This window comes from Globicephala melas, chromosome 18 (assembly GCF_963455315.2).
Source record: "Globicephala melas chromosome 18, mGloMel1.2, whole genome shotgun sequence".
NCBI classification, from domain to species: domain Eukaryota; kingdom Metazoa; phylum Chordata; class Mammalia; order Artiodactyla; family Delphinidae; genus Globicephala; species Globicephala melas.
This window is the reverse complement of record NC_083331.1, coordinates 18,051,859-18,073,182: the sequence shown is the minus strand read 5'-3', so window position 1 is coordinate 18,073,182 and position 21,324 is coordinate 18,051,859. Positions and strand designations below refer to the sequence as shown.

The window sequence follows — 21,324 nt, the reverse complement described above, 5'->3', positions numbered from 1 at the left end:
TAATAGGATATTAGAAATTTTAATCCAGCAATGAATAAAATAATAACCTATAATGACCAGGATGGGTCTACCAAAGGAACACAAGGCTGGTTTAACATTAAGCAATCTTTTAGTATAATTCACCACATCAATTGATTAAGGGAGAAAAAGTATAGGATCATATTATTAGATGCAGAGAATGCATTTGATAAAACTCAACATCCATTCATGATAATAATTCTCAGCAAGACAGTAGAGAAAGGACCTTTCTTAAGCTGATTAGAGGCATCTACCGTGAGCATTTAATAAAGTTCAACATCTGATTTAAAAAAAATAAATAGAAGTGAATTTGCATAATATGATAAAGGACAGCTATCAAAAGCCTACAGCAAAAACCATACTTTAAAGTTTAACATTAAAATAGTTTCCTCTAAAATCAGGAACAAGAAAAGATGCCTGTGCCTTTATCTCTACTCAACACTTCCCTAGCGATTCTAAAGTGCAGTAAGACAAGAAAATGATATAAAAGGTTTGAAGATTCGAAAGATACAAATAAAATTTTCATTATTTATAGATAATATAGGTTCAGTCTAGAAAACAAAAGAAACTAAAAATAAATAGTATTAGAATTAATAAAATTTAGCAAGATTGCTTAATATAAGATTAATATATAAAAATCACTTGCATTTCTATATATTAGGCACAAATACATACAAATACAACTTTTAAAAAGATGTTATTTATAATAGCAACAAAACATAAGATTAAATCATAAAATATATGCAGAATCTTTGTGGAGAAAAATTTTAAAACCTTTTGAAAAACCCAATATACAAAGTTAACACAGATACACCATGTTCAGGGATGGGAAGCCTCTATATCTCAAACTAATCTATAAATTCAATGCCCTTCCAATCAACATGTCAGAGGAACTTTTTGAGGAATGTGACACTATGATTCTAAAACTTACATGGCAGATTAAAGGGTCAAGAATAACCAAGAGGGACTTCCCTGGTGGTCCAGTGGTTAAGACTCCACACTCCCAATGCAGGGGGCCTGGGTTTAATCCCTGGTTGGGGAACTAGATCCTGCATGCATGCTGCAACTAAGAGTCCACACACCACAGCTAAGAAGTCCACATGCCGCAACTAGGAAGCCCACATGCCGCAACTAAGAAGCCTGCATGCCACAACTAAAGATCTCACATGCTGTAACGAAGATCCTGCACGCCGCAACTAAGACCCGGCACAGCCTAAATAAATAAATAAATATTTTTTAAAACATTAAAAAAAAGAGAAAGAATAACCAAGATATTCCTGAAGAAAATAAGGTGTTTGGGGCGGGTGGTAAGGGGGCAGAGGTGTAATCAACCAATGATATACAATATAGAACCCAGAAACAGACTCATGTGTATATGGATATCTGATACATGACAGAGGTGACACTGTCGATCAATGAGAAAATAGTGCTGGGATAACTGATTATCCACGTGGAAAAAAAACTGGATCCCTACCTTACATCATACACAAAAATAAATGCTAGATGAATGAGGATACAAATATAAAAGGAAAAATGTATGGCTTTTAGAGGAAATATAAAAGTTATTTTTTAAAAATGGAGGTATAACTGACATAGAAAAATTTAAAAAAATTTATAACCTTGGGTAGAAAATGCTTTTTAAAAAGATACAAAACGCATTTAAGAAAATTATTTGTATATTTAGCACATTAAAGAACTATGCACTGAAAAACATCATTAAGTGAAAAAGCAAGTGACAAATGGGGAGAAGATATTTACCGTACACATACCCAACTGAGAATGAATATCCAGGATGTATAAAAAATGCTTACAAATGAATAAGAAATAACTACCAAATAGAAAATGGTTAACAGGTATTTCATAGAGAGGACACATGTATAGCCAATCTATCTAAGTAGAAATCAGGGGGAATCACAACCACAAGATATCATTTTATGCCAACCAGATTGGTAAACATTAAAAGTTTGACAATACCAAGAATTAGTGGGGATATACAGCTATGTAAATTGGCCCAATCTCTCTGGGAAAATTTTCAGCATTATCGGGGAAACTTGACAACAACAACTCAAGAATTCTACTCCTAAGTGTAGTCCCTAAAGAAACTCTTCCATATGAACATAAGGAACATATATAAAAATGTTTAAAGCAGCATTGCTTGCAATAGCAAAAAGCTGGAGATAGTGCAAATGTCTTTTGGCTCAAATACGGATAAATAAATTGTGGTATATGGCTACAATGAAATACTATACAGCAGTGACAATTAATGAACCACAGTCATACCCATCAACACTGAAAATTCTCTCTTTAATCCTTTACAAAATAATGTACTTTCATAATGTTGGCTTTTGCTTTCAGAGTCTCGGAGAAGTTTTTGTGTCTCACTATTTTTAAGTATTTCAAGTTGTGATAGCGCAAGTTGGTGATGGAAAACAGGCTCTGAGTCACTGGTGGAGGGAGTGGTTTCATTTTGAGTCATGCCTAGGACACTTATAAAATAATAAATTGCACTGGGCACAAGTCCACAATGCCAGGTACTTCTCAGATTTTCCAGGGGCCACTTCCTCCTATCTTCAATTTTCCCACAACTACAGTTCTACCTCTTAATGTCTTCATGTGTTTAATAAGAAGCAGAACGTTCCTGTGGTGGTCCCTGGCACTAAGTTCCCCAGGACTGGCCAATCTTTGAGGACAATAACAATCTGGACCGCCCAGCTCCCACCCCGTTTGTCTCCCAAATTCTCCAAGACCTTGACCACGACAGATTGGGCAGGTTTCCATTTCAATTCTCCTTCGCTCTCTGACCAAAACTCTCACGTATGCGAAACCCTCATCACCCTCTGAGAGTCTGCGCAACTTGGGACTCCGAGCCAAGACATCCTCAAGCGACCAGATTTCAGCAAAACCTACGAACAGAGTCAAATACAAGTGTCAAATGATTTATTGTGTTGTGTTTCCTACCCACACGGCCGCCGCCGGAGGAGCAGCCTTGTGTCGCCTCATCCACGCCTCGCCGTGACGTCACACAGGGCGCCGGGAAATGGCCGCCGGGCTCCTACGTCATTCGGTCGCGCAGAGTTGGCTGTTGCTATACCGTTGCTGGGAGGAGGCGACAAGTAGGGTAGCAGGGGCAAAGATCATGCAGGACAGCGAGAGGTTTCCTGGGCAGCAGAGGCCGCTGGGCTGGCGATGAAAGAAGCAGGGCAGATGCAAAATCTGGAGAGCGAGGGGGCCGGACGGTCAGTCAGCACCCAGACTGGCAGCATGACCGGTGAGTGCCCCGAATCCTCCCGCCACTCGCCTTTCGCTCTCCTCTGTGCGTCTCCCGCCGTTTCACTCTGGGTTCCCTGCCTGGCCGTCTTCGCCTGCGTTTCTGCTCCTGGGTGTCCCATCCCCGCCCTGGGTGCGTCCCCACCTCGGTCACTGGAATCCCTTGGCCCGGCTGCACTGGCTTTTGAAGTTGCGCTCACTACTCCCCTTTACTTTTCCTCCCAGGACCTGGAGCTGGGATCGACGAGCCTGAAAATTACCCAAACTGTGTTTTTTATTAGATTTCAAAATTAACCGCACGCGACGCTTTCCTATATTTCAACTGCTTTTGCTTCTAAGGTCACCGTATTTTTAGGTCTGGGTCCTAACCACTGCCCTTGTTGCAACGCTTCATCACAGTCCAAAGTAAAGGTTGCTCCACGATGATCTCAGATGCAAGGACTTTTCATAACTTTTTTTGGAGTGTTCCCATAGCTACGTGTATCAGCTGTACTATTTTTTTCTGCTGGGTGAAAGAGGGCCCAACTTTGGAAAGTGCTGGAAGACGTTGCCGGCAAGGAGGTTGAAATCAGTCTCCTGATAAGAAAGTGCTTTGATTCTCTTGCACACGAATCCTTTTTCTCTGCTTCCTGCTAAAACAGCTGAGCTAAGGCTGCAGCACCCAAGTGGCATTGATCTTAGTTCTTATTTTCATCATTAGTAAAATGTTAAAGTGTTTGCCCTCTCTTTTGCAGGTGAAATACCAAGGCTTTCTAAAGTCAACCTTTTCACTCTGCTCAGTCTCTGGATGGAGCTCTTCCCATCAGTCAAAAGTCAAAGACAAAAGTCTCAGGTATAATTTGTTTCCTTGGACAGTTTTTCCCCTTAGACAAGCGGTGGTCTAAAATTTGATTTTATTGCTCTAGTTTCGGTCACACTTAAACTCAACAAGGCTTCAAATTTGCAAAACACCTTCATGGTTTAGTGTGATACTTGTAATTCATAGCTGTGATAGTTTCTCTTTCCAGTCTAAAAGTAGAATATGTAGTTACCCTCTCAGACTGCCATCTGTATTTTCTTTGGTCAGGTGTCTGTTAAGGTCTTTGGCCCATTTTTTAATCAGGTTGTTTGTTTTCTTACTGTTGAGTTTTAAGAGTTCTTTATATATTTTGGAGAACAGTCTTTTATCAGATGTGTCTTTTATGATATTTTCTCCTAGTCTGTGACTTGTCTTCTCATTCTCCTGACATTGTCCTTTTCAGAGAAGTTTTTAATTTTAATGAAGTCCAGCTTATCATTGATTTCTTTCATGCATCATGCCTTTGGTGTTGTAATTAAAAAGTCATCGCCATACTCAAGATCACCTAGGTTTTCTCCTATGGTTATCTTCTAGGAGTGTTATAGTTTTGTATTTTACATTTAGGTCTATGACGCATTTTGAGTTAGTTTTTGTGAAGGATGTAAGGTCTGTGTGTAGATAAGGAATTCACTTTTCATGATACAATGATATCTCTTGGAGTAGTTTTCTCCCAATACCTATGTAAAATGTTTTATAAATAATAAAACATTATTTAAAATGTTATGCATTTTTATTCCCTATTTTTCAACCACTCCCTTAACCCCCACCCTGGCTCCACATATTATTAATGGCTTTGAGAAAGTTCTTCATTTTCTTCATGGATTTTGAAGTCCTTTATTCTTCCTAGTTATTAACAGCTTAGTATTATTTTATGAAAGTAGAAGACTTCTAAGCTGTTGGGTTTCTTTTTTTTGGTTTGTTTTGGTTTTTGCTGATGAAATTTCTCTTGAAGAGACAGATTAGAAGCAAATGTTTAGAGATTTAAGCCTTTTAAAAGTGCATTTAAAAAGCTGGGCTTTGCAATGGAGTGTTATTCAACCACGGGAAGGAAAGACATCCTGCCATTTGCAGCACTGTAAATGGACCTTGAGCACATTATGCCAAATGAGATAAGTCAGACAGAGAAAGACAAGTACTGTATGATCTCACTTATATGTAGAATCTAGAAAAGCCAAACTCAGAGAGAGTAAAATGGTGGTTACCATGAGCTGGGGCGGGGGGACAGATGTTGTTTAAGGGTACAAACTTATGAGTAATAAGTAAGCCCTGGAGATCTAATGCACAGTGCAGTGAATGTAGAAAACAATATTGTATTATAATCATCAAATATGCTAAGAGATAGAGGTGCTAATTATTATTATTGTTATTATTTTATTTTTTATTTTTTTTGCTGCACTGGATCTTAGTTGCGGCATGTAGACTTGCTGGTTGTGGCATGCAAGCTCCTAGTTGCGGCATGTGGGATCTAGTTCCCTGACCAGGGATTGAGCCTGGGTCCCCTGCATTGAGAGCGTGGAGTCTTACCCACTGGACCACCAGCGAAGTCCCTAGAGGTGCTAATTATTGCTACAATGGCAATCATATTACAATATATAAATGTATCAAATTAATGTATTATACACCTTAATTTTGCACAATGTTATATGTCAAGTATATTTCAGTTAAAAATAAATTAATTAGGGCTTCCCTGGTGGCACAGTGGTTGAGAGTCCGCCTGCCGATGCAGGGGACACGGGTTCGTGCCCCGGTTCAGGAAGATCCCACATGCCGCGGAGCGGCTAGGCCCGTGAGCCGTGGCCGCTGAGCCTGTGCATCCGAAGCCTGTGCTCCGCAACGGGAGAGGCCACAACAGTGAGAGGCCCGCGTACAGCAAAAATAAATAAATTAATTAATTAAAAGCTGGGCTTTTTACAAATTGAGTAATAATTTTGAAGAACCTTTTTTAGTATCAAGATTTGGTCTCATTTTAATTCATTCACACACCACACACACACACACACACACACACACCAAGATTTGGTCTCATTTTAATTCATTCACACACCACACACACACACACACACACACACACACACACACACACACCCACACCAAGATTTGGTCTCATTTTAATTCATTCACACACCACACACACACACACACACACACACACACACACACACACACACACACACACACACACACACACACACACACACACACACACACACACACACACACACACACACACACCAAGAATACATCCTGTTCTTTTTCAGCAGAGGCACATTAAATTAAATAAATAAGTCCACTATTAATTGCACGATGTTCATAAAGTTGATTAAGATCTTTTTCCTATTAAGAGAAGAAAAATGTTCTTTAAGCTAAAGTAATAAATTTGTTTCACTTAAATTATTTATCCTGCTTTTGCTATACAAATTAAGTCACAGAAACTCTAAGATGCAATTTCACAAGTACTTGTATTGGAAACATTGCTTCTGACACTTTACAAACCTTTGTCTTTTTAAAAATAAAATATTTTTATGTGTTATGAAAGTAATACATGTTTATTATTATTATTATTATTTTTTGCGGTACGTGGGCCTTTCATTGTTGTGGCCTCTCCCGTTGCGGAGCACAGGCTCCAGATGCGCAGACTCAGTGGCCATGGTTCACGGGCCCGGCCGCTCCACGGCATGTGGGATCTTCCCGGACCGGGGCACGAACCTGTGTCCCCTGCATCGGCAGGCGGACTCTCAACCACTGCGCCACCAGGGAAGCCCCATGTTTATTACTTATAAAATTGACAGAAGAAAAAAAAATCCCTCATAATTCCACCACCTAGAGACTACTAACATTTTTGTGTTGTTTCTCAATCTTTTTTCTCTATTTTCTTTACTCATTTGATATCATTCAATTCTGGATCCTGCCCTTTTCACTTAACATAGGAAAATCCTCATGCTGTAATACTGTCATAAACACTGGAGTGGCAACTTAGTCTAATGCTTTGGGAGTAGCCAGTGGTTTCGCAATTAGCTTGCCTGGGTTCAAATCCTGGCTCCATCTCTTACTAGTTGTGTAACCTTGCGTGAATTACTTTACCTTTTTCTGTGTCATCTTCCTCATCTGTAAAATGGAGTGTTACTGGTACATACTACATGGAACTTCTATTGAAAAATGAATGACTTGATATTTGTAAAGGTCTTAGATAGTGCTTGGCATATACTATGTACTTTATGTACTTGTTATTTTTATTTTTAAATTCAGTTTATTTAAACTAAATTTTTTTTTAAAGTTCACCAATTTCTCCCACCCCCACCCTTATCTTTGTCAACCACCATTCTGTTCTCTGTGTCTGTGAACTTGGGAGTTTTTGTTTGTTTGTTTTTAGATCCCACATATAAGAGAGATCATATGGTATTTGTCTTTCTCTGTCTGACTTACTTCACTTAGCATAATGCTCTTGAGATCCCTGTGTGTTGTTCCAGATGGCAAGATTTCATTGTTTTATGGCTAGATAATATTCCACTGTGTGTGTATGTATATATATGCCACAATTTCTTTATCCATCCATCTGTTGATGGACACTTAGGTTGTTTTCATATTTTGGCTTTTGTAAGTAAATGATGCTTCAGTGAACATTGGGAGTGCATATATCTTTTCAAGTCAGTGTTTTCATCTTCTTTGGATAAATACCCAGAAGTGAAATTGCTGGATCATATTGTAGTTCTATTTTTAATTTTTAGAGGACCCTCCATACTGTTCTCCATAGTGGCTGCACCAACTTACACTCTCACCAACAGTGCCTGACAGCTCCCTTTTCAGCACACCCTAACCCCAACACTTTTCTAGTCTTTTTGATAATAGCCATTCTGACAGGTGTGAGGTGGTATCTCACTGTGGTTCTGATTTGCATTTCCCTGATGATTAATGATGTAGAGTATCCTTTTGTGTACCTGTTGGCCATCTGTATCTCTTCTTTGGAAAAATGTGTATTCAGATCTTCTGCCCGTTTTGTAATTGGATTTGTTGGGTTTTTGCTATTGAGTTGTATGAGTTCTTTATATATTTGGGATATTAGCCTTTTGTCAGATATGTGACTCGCAAATATTTTCTCCCATTCAGTAGGTTGCCTTTTCGTTTTCTTGATGGCTTCTTTTGCTGTGCAGAAGCTTTTTAGTTTGTTGTATTCCCAGTTGTTTATTTTTGCTTTTGTTGCTTTTGCTCTTGGTGTCAGATTCAAAAAATTGCCAAAATCTATGTCAAGGAGCTTACCACCTGTTTTCTTCTAGGAATTGTATGGTTTTTATTATCATTTTATTGTCCTCTTAATGATTGCATAACAGTCCATTGTAGCAATGTAACATGTTTATTCCCTTATTATTGAACATTTAAATTGTCTGTCATTTTTACCAGTCTTATGGAATTATTAACTTCAACCACTTCAGAATATAACTACTATCTGAGTTTTCTATGTTGTCAAATATTCACAGTGTATGAGTGTGCCTTGAGGATTGTTCAGCAAGTTATATATTGAGTATAAAGAAAAAGAATTTTTAATAATCCAGTCTAAAACTAGATAAATGAGTAGGAGAGAAACTATTTATGAGACTTCTGAGTACTTACTTTTAAGTAAGTACTTAAAAGTTTTGAAGTACAAATCGAGTACTGTTGAACATGGCTGTCATTTAAAAATAGTTCTCTCTCCTACTGGTTTATAGTTTTAAATTTCAGTTAAGTAAGACTTACCTAAATTGCCTGAATGTTACTTTAGTAAGAATTAGAATAACTGCATTGTTCCCTCATATTTCTCTGCACATCACATATTTGTCTTTCTCTCCCTGCTCTTCCCATTGTGTCCTCTGGTGTTGTACCTTATCTTTATGCTGAAAGACCTCACATACTTTTCCAGAACAGAAGTAATATAGGATAACAGTGAAGACAATGGATTTGGGGCTCAGATCCTTGCTTACCCATTTATTAGTTATGTAACCATGTTTGAGATATTGAATCTCTATCCACAGTTTCTTCATCTGCAAAATGGGAATAATCATAGCTACTTTTGTAAAGATTACATGAGGTAATTTAGGGCCTGATACATGGCCAACACTCAGTAAATGTTAGGTATTATTATTATTATCATACATATAATCAGCATCACCACTACTACCATCCACACCCCCATAATTACGTTACCAACATAATTACTTCCTCCACTTCCTGTTCTACTTGAACAGAAACCTCATTCCCAGGACATGGCTTTTCTTGTAAATTTCTTAGAGGTTACTCCTTTTCTAGCATCCAGCCCTTGTTTCAGAAAACCAAGAGGTCAGCATACACCGAGTTTGTCATTCCCACTTTCAAACTTTCTTCAATTTATTGCATATCACACCTACTTTGGGGCTCACAGGATTCTGCTATTTCATTCTGTCATCTACTTACCTCATAATCACTTTCCTGTGTTCTTAAATCATAAGCTCTGTAAGAGCTGCATCCTGAGCAACTGGCTTTATGGCTGGCACATAGGAAGGGTTCAATAAATATTTGTTGAATTAATAAATGAAAAATAAATCTGCTAAGAAAATTTGTGTTCAAAAACTGGTTGCATGGATGGATGGATGGATGAACGAAATTATCCCCTGGTTCAAAACTTTCTACTTCAAGTTGTACTTTTAGAGGAGACTTATGGACATTCCTATATTAGTGTCAACAAAGCTCATGGCTTAAAACAACACAAATGTATATTTTTACAGTTCTATAGATCAGAAGTCCAAAATGGGTCTCACTAGACTAAAATCAAAATGTTGCCAGGGCTGCATTCCTTCTAGAGACTCTCAGGGAGAATCTGTTTCCTTGCCTTTTCCTGCTTCTAGAAGCTGCCCACATTCCTTAGCTTGTGAACCTCTTCTTCCACCTTCAATGCCAGTGATGGCGGGATGAGGCTTTTTCATGTTGCATCCCTCTAGCACTGACTCTCCTGCCTCCCTCTTTCACTTTTAGGACCCTTGTGATTACATTGGTAATGTGATTACATTGCCCAGATAATCCAGGACAACCTCCCCATCTCAAGATGATTCGCAACTTTAATTCCATATGCAACCTTGCCATGTAATATAACATAGCCACAGGCTCCAGGGATTGGGACTGGGAGGTCTTTGGGGGACCGTTATTCTGCCTACCACAATCCATAGTTCACATCCTTGGTACATAGTTCTTCACCTTCCCAGTGCCAGGTAATTTACCTCTATTCCCCTTTTGTCCTTCTTAGCCATGGCCACATTAGGACTTTTCCATTGCTCAAAACTGCCCCAACTCTGAAACCTTAAACTACAGAATTTTATTTTCAGTTCTTCTGTATTTTGGAAAAGTATTCAGGGGTCAGATTATAAAAGCCTTATTTACTAGGTTGAGTAGCCTGAACTTGAACCTGAACAAAGCAGGAAGTCGATACAGAGTTTCATCGAGGAAAAAAATAAATGGCCACAGCCAAAGAAACCAGTTTTTAAATAGGAAATATTGAATTAATCACATCTTATGTACTAATCTTTTTTCCCCCCCTTAATCTGCATTTAATTAGGAAAGGGAGGAAGGAAAGCATGGACCCTTAGGAGGTAATGAAGAGATGGCCAGAGTATCTACTGACAAAAAACAGGTGAATTTTTATGATTTAAAAAAAAAAGCATAGGCTCATAATAACAAAGCAAAAGGAATGGTATAAAGTAGAATAAAAGTCTCTTTTGTACTCAAGTTCCCCATTCCCACTTCCAAGAGAGTTTTTGTATCCTCTTCTAAAAATCATACATTTACAAGACTATACATGTCTCTCCAAAGGTTGGGGGTGGTGAGGGAGAACAGATGGGATTATGTATTCTGTAATATGTTCCTACATCTTGCTCTTTCTTAAAATTTTTCAAATTTAACTCTTCTCACCTTCCCATATTAGTTTACATAGATGTGTTGAGAAACACTCTTCATGTTCTTTCAAACTCCAACACATCCTGCTGGTCTTGCCAAGAATGCAAGGCCCTAACTGTTCTTTAGCTAGGCCATTTCTCAAGAGTTGTGTTTGCCTTGAGGGTTGAGATAATGTCTTGAGGGTTGAGATAATGTCTCCCTCTGGGACATAGAGCAGGTTTGCTCACTATTTGCAATAAAACATAACAGATTCCCGAGCTCAGTGTTCCTCTCCTGTAACACAACCCGCTTCATGTCCAGGAATCCATATGGACCCATCTGCATGACCCCTTGTGGGACTTGGGGGCAAGGGAACCATCACAAACATGATGTCACATGGCTTGCTGTGCTGTGAACCATAAAGTCCTTTGTTTCTGACCCAGGAGTTTCATGTCTTCTGCTAGCATCCATGAAACAGTAACAGGCTAACTTACTAGCTTGTAAGTATGGTAAAATCAAAGCCCAAACCTGGCAAGATGAGCCTTGTTCTTTTTAATATTGCATAGTATTTCCTTGCTATCTTAATCTTTTGAGTTTTCCAGACAGATTCTGATTCATTGGGTGTGAAGTGGAGACATGTATATTTTGAAAAAAGTTACCTTGATGATTCTGATGTACATTCCTGGAGATTTCCTGACTATTTCTGAGAGTGAGTCTCTCAAATGCCCAAAAGAATATAGAAATAATTTATTTTAGAATAGTTAGATGTTTTTAATTATAAGAAAGGCAAAAGGGAAGAGTCGTGAATTGCCATTTAAGTAAATGTACTACTTCATGTACAAACCAGACTGTCCTCTCTTGCCTATGTTTTAATGTAAAACTCTGTGACTAGGATTACATAGACACTTGCCAAGATGTTAGTGAAGTGAAGCAAAATCAGGATCCAGAACAGTGATTCACTGCGAAGATTCAGTCTTCTGGGAGTTGGAGTAAGTGGAAGTATCGAAATGGAATGCAACTTAGGCTTTTATTGGTTTTGTTTTGTTTTCAGTTTGGGATGGAAAAATCTTGGTCTCAAACTTGGTATTTTGGCCTTAACTAGAAACAAAATGGAAAAAAAAAAAGATATTTTCTGAAGTGAAAAGGACTCTAGACAAAAAAGTGATAAACTTGGCAAAGATTGTTCCAATAAAAAAATAAATTGTTGAGTATGTTTCCCATTTTTTAGGAATAATTTTTTTTAAAGTCTTTTGTGGTCAGGGTTTCTGGCTTTATTTCTGTCTGCATAACTACTTAGAAAATCTAAAGCTAAAATCATTTAATTGCAGCCATTTCCATTGGTCACAATTGGTTTAAATAAAAGGAGCTCTAGTCTACTGAGATCTTTTGATAAGGCCTCATCAGTGGCAATTTTTTTTAAAAGCTTGCTGGAAGTATTTAGAAGTAGATACTAACATATACTTTATGTTTGAGGAACATAAAGCTCTTAAGAAATTTTGGGATAGGGAGGGGAAAGGAGTCAAGGTAAATTTAAGGCTTATTTTAAAAGCCAGTATAGGCAGGTCTTTCATATTTAATCTATGTTTTTGGACATATATTTTGTAAGGGAAGGATTTTTATATTCCTTTTAAATGTCCAGAATGTTTAGGAGATGGTTGATTACCTCTGAAAGGGAATTCTATGAAACCTTCTCTGTTCCTTCACATTTCACAAAGTATCATTCTCCATAGTTTCAAAAATTTATACTCATAATTGAAACCGAAACTTGACTATTTTAGTAAATACAGCTTTGGTCTGATCTTTAAAGTGATTTCAAATGTGTCCTATTGGGAATAACTGTAGAGTAGAATCCCTTTGAAAGGGAGTAGGGAATAATGGACACTGTTCTCAGCCCAGGTCCCCCTCATATTGTAAAATCCCTTATGAACCCAAGGATTAGGTTTACATTCCTTACTTCAGGATCTTTTGCTGTGAAAACAGTGTAGACTGTTTTGTGGCTTATGTAGAACTGATTTTTTTTTTTTTTTTTTTTGCGGTACGCGGGCCTCTCACCGCTGCGGCCTCTCCCGTTGCGGAGCACAGGCTCCGGACGCGCAGGCCCAGCGGCCATGGCTCACGGGCCCAGCTGCTCCGCGGCATGTGGGATCTTCCCGGACCGGAGCACGAACCCGTGTCCCCTGCATCGGCAGGCGGACTCTCAACCACTGCGCCACCAGGGAAGCCCTGTAGAACTGATTTTTAACCTTAGTCTATTCTATCTGATATTAATATTGTCATAGCAGCTTATTTGATTAGTATCTGTGTAAGTTAGGACACTTTAGGTTTAAAGTAACCACTCTTCAGAACTCCAGCCAGTGCTCAGCCTCTGGGGCTTAAAGCAAAGTCGGCCCAGTCCCTTACTGTGGGTGGGAAACTGCTGAGATAGCTGCACTTTACTGCTTATGCTTTGAGTTCTGTCTTCCTTTCTAACACCTGAGGGTTATGTCTTCCTTTCTTTTGAGCTTGACTATGCATTTTAAAACATTTTTAAAATTATAAATAATCTATATATTTGTAGGAGGTGGGTCCTACCACATTAGGCTAGACTGCCATAGTCCTAAAGATTGTTAGAGTCAATTTTTAGAAAGAAGTTGAGAATTATCTTTATTTTAGTCAGTATTTAAAATAGTTAAAAATTTAGTAGATGTAAGCTATCGTATATAGGATGGATAAACAACAAGGTCCCTGTATAGCACAGAGAACTATATTCAATATCCTATCATAAACCATAATGGAAAAGAATATTTAAAAAAAAGAATGTATATATATGTATAGCTGAATCACTTTGCTTTACAGCAGTAATTAACACAACATTGTAAATCAACTATACTTCAATAAAAAAATTTTTTTTGAAAAATTAATATGACCTCTGATTTAGTTCTGCCTTTTACCATCTATGGGTCTTTCAGAAAATCATGTAAACTCTGGGCTTCACTTATTCATGTGTAAAATCACAGGGTTTTCCAAGTTTTTCCTTATTATCTAGAAGCTTAATACTAAGTAGTCTTAGACTAGATTAAGAAACAAGTCAAATCGACTTCATTATTGCTCTTTACTAGGTTAAAATGTATTCATTTTTTACTAGGGTAAATTTACGATAATTAAATGCATAATTGTTTGGTTAATAAAGCCTAGATTTAGAAAATTTCTGGTAGAAAGTCAACATTAAACTTTCAGAAAAATTTTTGGACCTAATGAGAAATGTGCTTTTATTCAAACTGTTCAGATGAAGAATTAAACAAAACTTTCATTTTTTTAATAAATCAAGTATAATCCATGATACGATCATTAGATATTATAACTAATCACATAAATTATAAAATAAATTATTATTTTGTATCTTAATGTAGGTGAAGAGAACTGGTCTTGTGGTGGTGAAAAACATGAAAATTGTTGGTCTCCACTGTTCAAGTGAAGATTTACATGCTGGGAAAATCGCTCTGATAAAACATGGGTCAAGGTTGAAAAACTGTGATCTTTATTTTTCCAGAAAACCATGTTCTGCTTGTTTGAAAATGATTGTAAATGGTAAGTGCAGATAAGGCTTTGTTGGAGATTAATAGCATTTATCTGAGAATAAATCAAGTGGGAACAAATTGCCTAAATACCACAGAGATAATTTAAAAATATAAATATATATCTGAAGACAGTTTGATGTACTGTAAGAAGAAGAGTCGGAAAACATGGATTCTGGTCTCAGCTCTGTCACTAACTAGTTAGATGACCCTCAGTGTATTGGTAGATTTAATACTAGCTGCTATAACAAATAAACATCAACATTTCAGTGGCTTAATACACTAGATACTTACCACCCATGTAATAGTCCAGTGCAAGTGTTGCTGAACAGCAGACAGCTATTCTCCATGTGGTTGATCCGTGGGCCTAAGCATCTTCTGTCTTGTTGCTACTGTCATCCTTCTGGCCTCCTCTGCATCTAGAGACAGAGAGTAGAGAAGGCATACCTGCTTCTTAAAAACCCTGGCCTGGAAGTCACAGACATCATTTCTGTTCACATCCATTGTGGGAACTGTAGTTTCTAGCTGGGCAGCTGCCTCCCAATGACTACTTTACCCTTTGGAAGGAGGAGAACAAAGTATTAACATATAGCTATCTATCTCTGCCACTCTGGGCTACTCACTAATCCTCTTTGTGCTTATGATTCTATTTTGCACCCAGGTAAGTATTCAGACCACTTTCCTATTTAAAAAATAGTATATCTTTTACATAGGCACTGTGATGATTGTGATTTATAATATGAATTATATACTTAGTCTTCATTCCATTCTGGACACAGAGCAACTAAAATCTTTTGAATTTCCTGAGTGTTAATAATGAGAAAGGTGTCTTTTGTTATTCATAACAAGTCCCTTTCCACCATTACTGAGTTTATGTTAATGAAGTAACTTTTGGGAATCCCCTATGGATGGGGCCTGGTTGCCAGGGGAACCAGCCAGGTGACTAGAGTGTTGGAACTTGCAGCCTAACCCCCACCAGACCTCTGGGGAGGAGAGCCAGGTGTTTGAGTTCAAACACCAATGGCCAGTGATCTAATCAATCATGCCTATGTAATGAAGCTTCCTTAAAACCCAAAAGGACACGGTTCAGAGAGCTTCTGGGGAAAAAAAGGCTAATGTAGTTCCTAATCCTTTCCCTCAAGCTGTTATTTGGGGGCAAAAAGGGGCAAAAACCAATTTAATGTAATACATCATGTAATACCAAATGAGTAATAACAGCTGTAAATGATACATGAGCTCAGAGGAGAGACAAGTGATCCCTGCAGCCTGGCATGTTATAAATAGCTGGGGCTTAAGCTGGACCTTCATGGGTCAGATGTAGAGGAGGAGGAACACATTCCTAGTCAGGAGGACAATGCATGCGGGGTCATCAAGTTGTGAGAAGCAGGGTTCTGGGGGTCAGTGTTCGGGGTGGAAAATTATTCTTGAAGAGAATAGTGGCAGAAGGATTATAATGATAGGTTGGGGCCTTAATGGAGAAATTTGAAAAACTGTCTGGCCTTTGGGCTTTATCTTATAGAACAGAGTTGCTAAATTTGCTTTGAGGAAGAGCTGTTTTTGTTTATATCAAAGTCTTAAGAGTAATGATCAGATCGGTGATCAGGGCAGTTCCCTTAAGCTACAAGTGGAAGCACTTCCAGAAGAAATGGTCATGTGGCTAGAGTCTCCTGGCCTGCATCGAGTATTTCAAGCTGGTAAGTAGGTACCTATGATAAGTTATTAGATTCTGTAGTCTTTCCCCTGCAATTACAAATAGAGAAGGTAAGTGTGATAGTGGTGGTGGCATTTTTTTCTCCTTTTCCCATTGAAGAGTTTTGAGCAGGATGTAACATGATTAAGATGATTATTTGTTGTTGTTATTGAATTAGAACATGGAAAGATAAAGAGCTTGAGAGCTTGGTTAGTAGACTTGCATTAGTTAAGGTGTAAAATAGGGTTAAGGTGGCGGCATTGATCTAGAAAGGAAAGAATGTGAAAGAACCAGACATTTGTGGACTGATCTCTTCTAGAGTCGAGAGAGAAGAATGAATAAAAAGTCGTGTTTCGCGCTGAGTTGACTACACTTAAAGCACTCTTAATAGCCTCAGAAGCCAAGAATTAGAAAAATGGAGGAGTACGAGTAATTCACCATTGCTTGTGTCTTTGAGTTCAGACACTTAAACCTTGCAAGAGAGATAATGAAATGTGGAAAATAAGGAAGGACATGCAATGGAAATGCTTTTATGCTGGTATTAGAGCCATATATAAACAAAATTGCTCTGTTTGATTAGGCTTATACATTATTTACTTATCTTGGAAAGGGGCATGGTTTAACCCCATGCTCTAGCTAACTTATTTCAGTTATAATTACTGTTACCTCAGTTACAAAGCAAACATTTCTAAAGCATAGTTGTTCTCAAAGTGTGGTCTGTGACCTCCTCATGGTCCACAAGGTCAAAACTATTTTCATAATAGTACTACATTTATGCTAATAGTACTACAAAAATGTTGAGTAAGCCTACTGTTGCAGTTGTATGAATCAAGGCAATAGTAGTAGTCATTGTACTCTTACATAGCCACCTATTTGGAGTTAAAAAAAAAAGGTGGAGGGTGTGGAGTTTCATGTAAGAATGTCATTGATGAAACAGTAAAAAAAAAAAAAAAAATCAATTTTATTAAACCCAACCCTTAGTACGCATCTTTTTAAGATTCTGTATGAGAAAATAGGAGGTGGACATAAAGCACTTTTGCTATAAACCTAAGTATGAAGTTTGCCTTAAGGAAAACCGCTTATGCAATTGTTTGAGTCACAAACTGAATTATCCAATTTTTTTCATGGAACACCATGAACTAACAAACCATAGTTACTCAGACTTGGCTATTGGGCAGACATTTTCTCAAAACTGAATGAAGTGAAACCGTCACTTCCAGGAAAACAACTGACAGCATTTATTGCCACTGATAAAATTTGAGCCTTCAAGTGAAAATTAGAATTGAAAAACTCCTGTCTGCCATCATCATAAGCTTACAGCTTCCCACTGCTTAAAGACTCTTCTGATGAGATTGGTGGTTATATTAATGAATTTTTTTTTTTTTAAGTATTGTGAAATCAGTAACTCTTGTTTTCCAAATGACCAGTGCATGACGCTAGAAAATCATGCGTGAGTGAAAGAGCCATTCTAAGTGTAAGATAGACCAGAGGACTTTAACAGTACAAAAAGTTTGTTGTGTGACTTCAGATTCCACACTGTTACTCACCTCTAAGAAACTATCCCTTCTCAAAATTTTATGTAGTGTGAAGAATATTCATAATTATTTGAAATGGCTGTTAAAATACTCCTTTTTTAACTGCGTATCATGTGAGGCCGAACACTTTTTATATATACTTCAATGAAAAGCTAAGGCAAGAGGTTGAAAGCAGAAGCAGACTTGAGAACCCAACTATCTTCTATTCAGCCGGATAATAAAGAGATTTGTATAAACTTTAATGCCATTCTTTTCAACTGGTGTTTGTTTTGGAAAATTGTTATTTTTTATTGAACTATGTTATTTATATTAATTTATGATGGTTCTTACTGCTATTTTTAATGAATTAATTATATTTTAAAATTTTGTTTAAATTTTCTAATGCAGTAAATATCAGTAGATATAGTCCACATAAACAAAAACTCTTTGGGGTCCTCAGCGATTTTTAAGAGTGTAACAGAGTCTGAGACCAAAAATTTGAGAACCTTTGCTGTAGCTTCTGCTACTAGTACATGAAAATATGTTTAAACATTGGTCATCCCCTCTTCTTGAATCAAGATTACTAGGAGCAACCAGAATGCTTAGATGAAAGATTGATCATTACTGCTGGTTAGGAAATGAATTATGAGAACTCCAACAGAGGGAAAAAGAAACAGCCAGAGGAAACATTCTGATAGCTTTGAGGCCTTCAAGATTACTTTACAGCCCAAGGCACAGTAAGGGTCAGTAGTAGGAGGGAGTAGATAGAAATGTGTGTTTGTTTAACTCGAATTTTTTAGTTCATCTATATCTTTGAATGAAGAGAACGTGTGGGCCATCTGCCTGTTCACTTCTGGGCACAATTATCAAAAACATAAATGCCTCTCCTAGCAGAAGTTACATGAGACACCAGCAAAGGCGTTTCTTTGTTGTAAAATAGTAACTAATTGATAAACATTTATGTGCTTAGTTTTGTATAAGGCATCTCATCGTTCATTCTCAAACACAAATTGAAAACTTTTTTCATATTTGTTACCCAGTTTTGTTTTCTCTTTTGTAAATTGTTCATATATTTTGCCTCTCTTGGAGGCTTTATTCTTGTCAATTCATATGTGCTCTTAGTGGATTAAAATCTCTGTACATCAAAGATTACTAACCTTTTCTCTGTTACATTTATTGAAAAATGTTCCTTCTAGTTTGTTGTTTTGTCTTCAATTTTGTGGACTTAAAAACAATTAATATTGCTTCCTCTCCCCCCGCTTCCCTGCTGCCCTCACATTACAAATTCTTTGTGGACGTTTTGGATAACTGCATATTTTATTATGAGGAAAACTAATGTGTTAAACCATTCCTCTATTTTGGCCATTTAGATTTTTTCTATGTTTTTACTGTTTTAAACAATGCTGCACTAAACATATGCATGCATGAATTTTCTTTTGTCTTTATTTCAAATATTTTCTTAGAAGAGCTTCCCAGAGGAAGAGTTTAGAGTACAGGTACATTTTTCATGTGTGGATGAATTTGTTTGTTTCAGGTACAAAACTCTAGCCAGTATCAGTTATGTTATGGTATTTCTAAAAGCTGCCATTTGATTACTTGGAGGACTCTGGTATATAGTCCTATCTCTGGGCTTTGGGACCACACTTAGCAGAGGTAGTGATTCCACAGATACCTTCCATGGGTTTTGTTGTCGGCAAACTTTTCCTATAAAGGGCCAGATAGTAAGTATTTTAGGCTTTGCAAGCCGTAGGGTATCCATACAGCCATTCAGCTCTCAACTCAGCTACTCCATTGTAGTACAGAAACAGCCAGAGACAATGTCAAAGATTAGGTTTGTCTGTGTTTCCACAAATCTTTATAGGCACTGAAATTTGGGTTTTATATGATTTTCATGTCACAAAATAGTTTTCTTTTGATTTTCCAACTATTTAAAACTGCGAAATCCATTGTTGACCTGCAAGCTGTATAAAAATAGGCAACAGGACAGATTTGGCCTGTGGCCGTAGTTTGCCAGCACTTGGGCTCTATTATTGGTGACTTGGTAATAGACTTTTATTATATTGGGGCCTTTGGACCTACTGCAGTGATATGGTGGATTTATCAAGAAAACCCTTAATTTCAGCATGCATCTGATAACTACCGTTCATATTTTGTGTTTCAGCTGGAGTTAACCGAATTTCCTATTGGCCTGCTGATCCAGAAATAAGCTTGCTTACTGAGGCTTCTAGTTCTGAAGATGCAAAGTTAGATGCCAAAGCAGTGGAAAGATTGAAGTCAAACAGTCGGGCCCATGTGTGTGTCTTACTTCAGCCTTTGGTGTGTTACATGGTGCAGTTTGTAGAGGAGACCTCTTACAAATGTGACTTTATTCAAAAAATTTCAAAAACATTGCCTGACACTACCATTGACTTTTATTCTGAATGTAAACAAGAAAGAATAAAAGAATATGAAATGATATTTTTGGTTTCCGGAGAAGAAATGCATAAGCAAATACTGATGACTATAGGTTTGGAGAACCTGTGTGAAAATCCGTACTTTAGCAATCTAAGACAGAACATGAAAGACCTTATCCTACTTTTGGCCACAGTAGCTTCCAGTGTGCCCAACTTTAAACACTACGGATTTTATTGTAGCAATACCGAACAGATTAACGAAATTCACAATCAGAGTTTGCCGCAAGAAATTGCAAGGCACTGCATGGTTCAGGCAAGGTTATTGGCATATCGAACTGGTGAGTTTATACACTTAGTTCATAAATCGGGGCTGCTTGGGTCGTATTTGTCTCAGAAGTAAAGTATTCATTTCATCTATGGTAGCGTTGATTGACTCTTAGATACTAAGGTTTTGTTGGTCATACAAATAAAGAGAAGTTAGTGAGACCCTTGAGTAGACAACTCTTAGAGTAGTTTTAGGATTTCTTGTGGCCTATATCAGGTGCTACATTTATAAATCAGGATCTGATTAGGCCCTTTCTGCTTCTTGCTTTTATCATTTCACAGTTGAATGAGCCCTCCGCTAGATAGGACAAAAAGAGAGGGGAGAGAGAACCAGAATTATTCTTTTTTTTCTTAACTCTTCAATATTCTGTAGGTATTCAGTATTTAGTAAAAACTTAAAAAATCTTTAAACTAAAAATATGAATTCAAAATAACAAATAGAATCAAAGTAAAGGAGATTTTTTCATATTCTTCCAATTTCTGGTATGTCTTCAATCAGCAAGTGGAGAAATCAAACATTTTTACTTTATTATATTAAGTTGTACCTGAGTAAGTATGTGAAAAAGGAAAATATTACTTGGGAATTTTCTCTATCATGATAAAAGGCGGTATCTGTATTTCCAATTATAGAACAGTGTTTTTACATCTCAGCAGACATAACATTTTTCAAAGTAGAATCATGATCACTTTTTTTTTTACATCTTTATTGGAGTATAATTGCTTTACAATGGTGTGTTTCTGCTTTATAACAAAGTGAATCAGTTATACATATGTTCCATATCTCTTCCCTCTTGTGTCTCCCTCCCTCCCACCCTCCCTATCCCACCCCTCCAGGCAGTCACAAAGCACCGAG

General features: G+C 37.4%; 1 protein-coding gene across 2 annotated transcripts in view; it reads left to right on the top strand.

Moving 5' to 3' along the window:
- Positions 1-3,092: 3,092 nt before the first annotated feature.
- Positions 3,093-21,324, top strand: part of CDADC1 (cytidine and dCMP deaminase domain containing 1) — a 45,314-nt gene continuing 27,082 nt past the window's right edge. Inside the window, exons 1-5 of one of the 2 annotated variants that reach the window (XM_030882314.2) lie at positions 3,093-3,286; positions 4,020-4,117; positions 10,680-10,754; positions 14,386-14,563; positions 19,916-20,485. In XM_030882314.2, coding sequence (XP_030738174.1) covers positions 3,205-3,286; positions 4,020-4,117; positions 10,680-10,754; positions 14,386-14,563; positions 19,916-20,485 — 1,003 coding nt within the window. In that variant the 5' untranslated portion in view covers positions 3,093-3,204. The remainder of the gene's footprint in view (positions 3,287-4,019; positions 4,118-10,679; positions 10,755-14,385; positions 14,564-19,915; positions 20,486-21,324) is intronic. The other variant, XM_030882315.2, reaches the window with a different exon arrangement.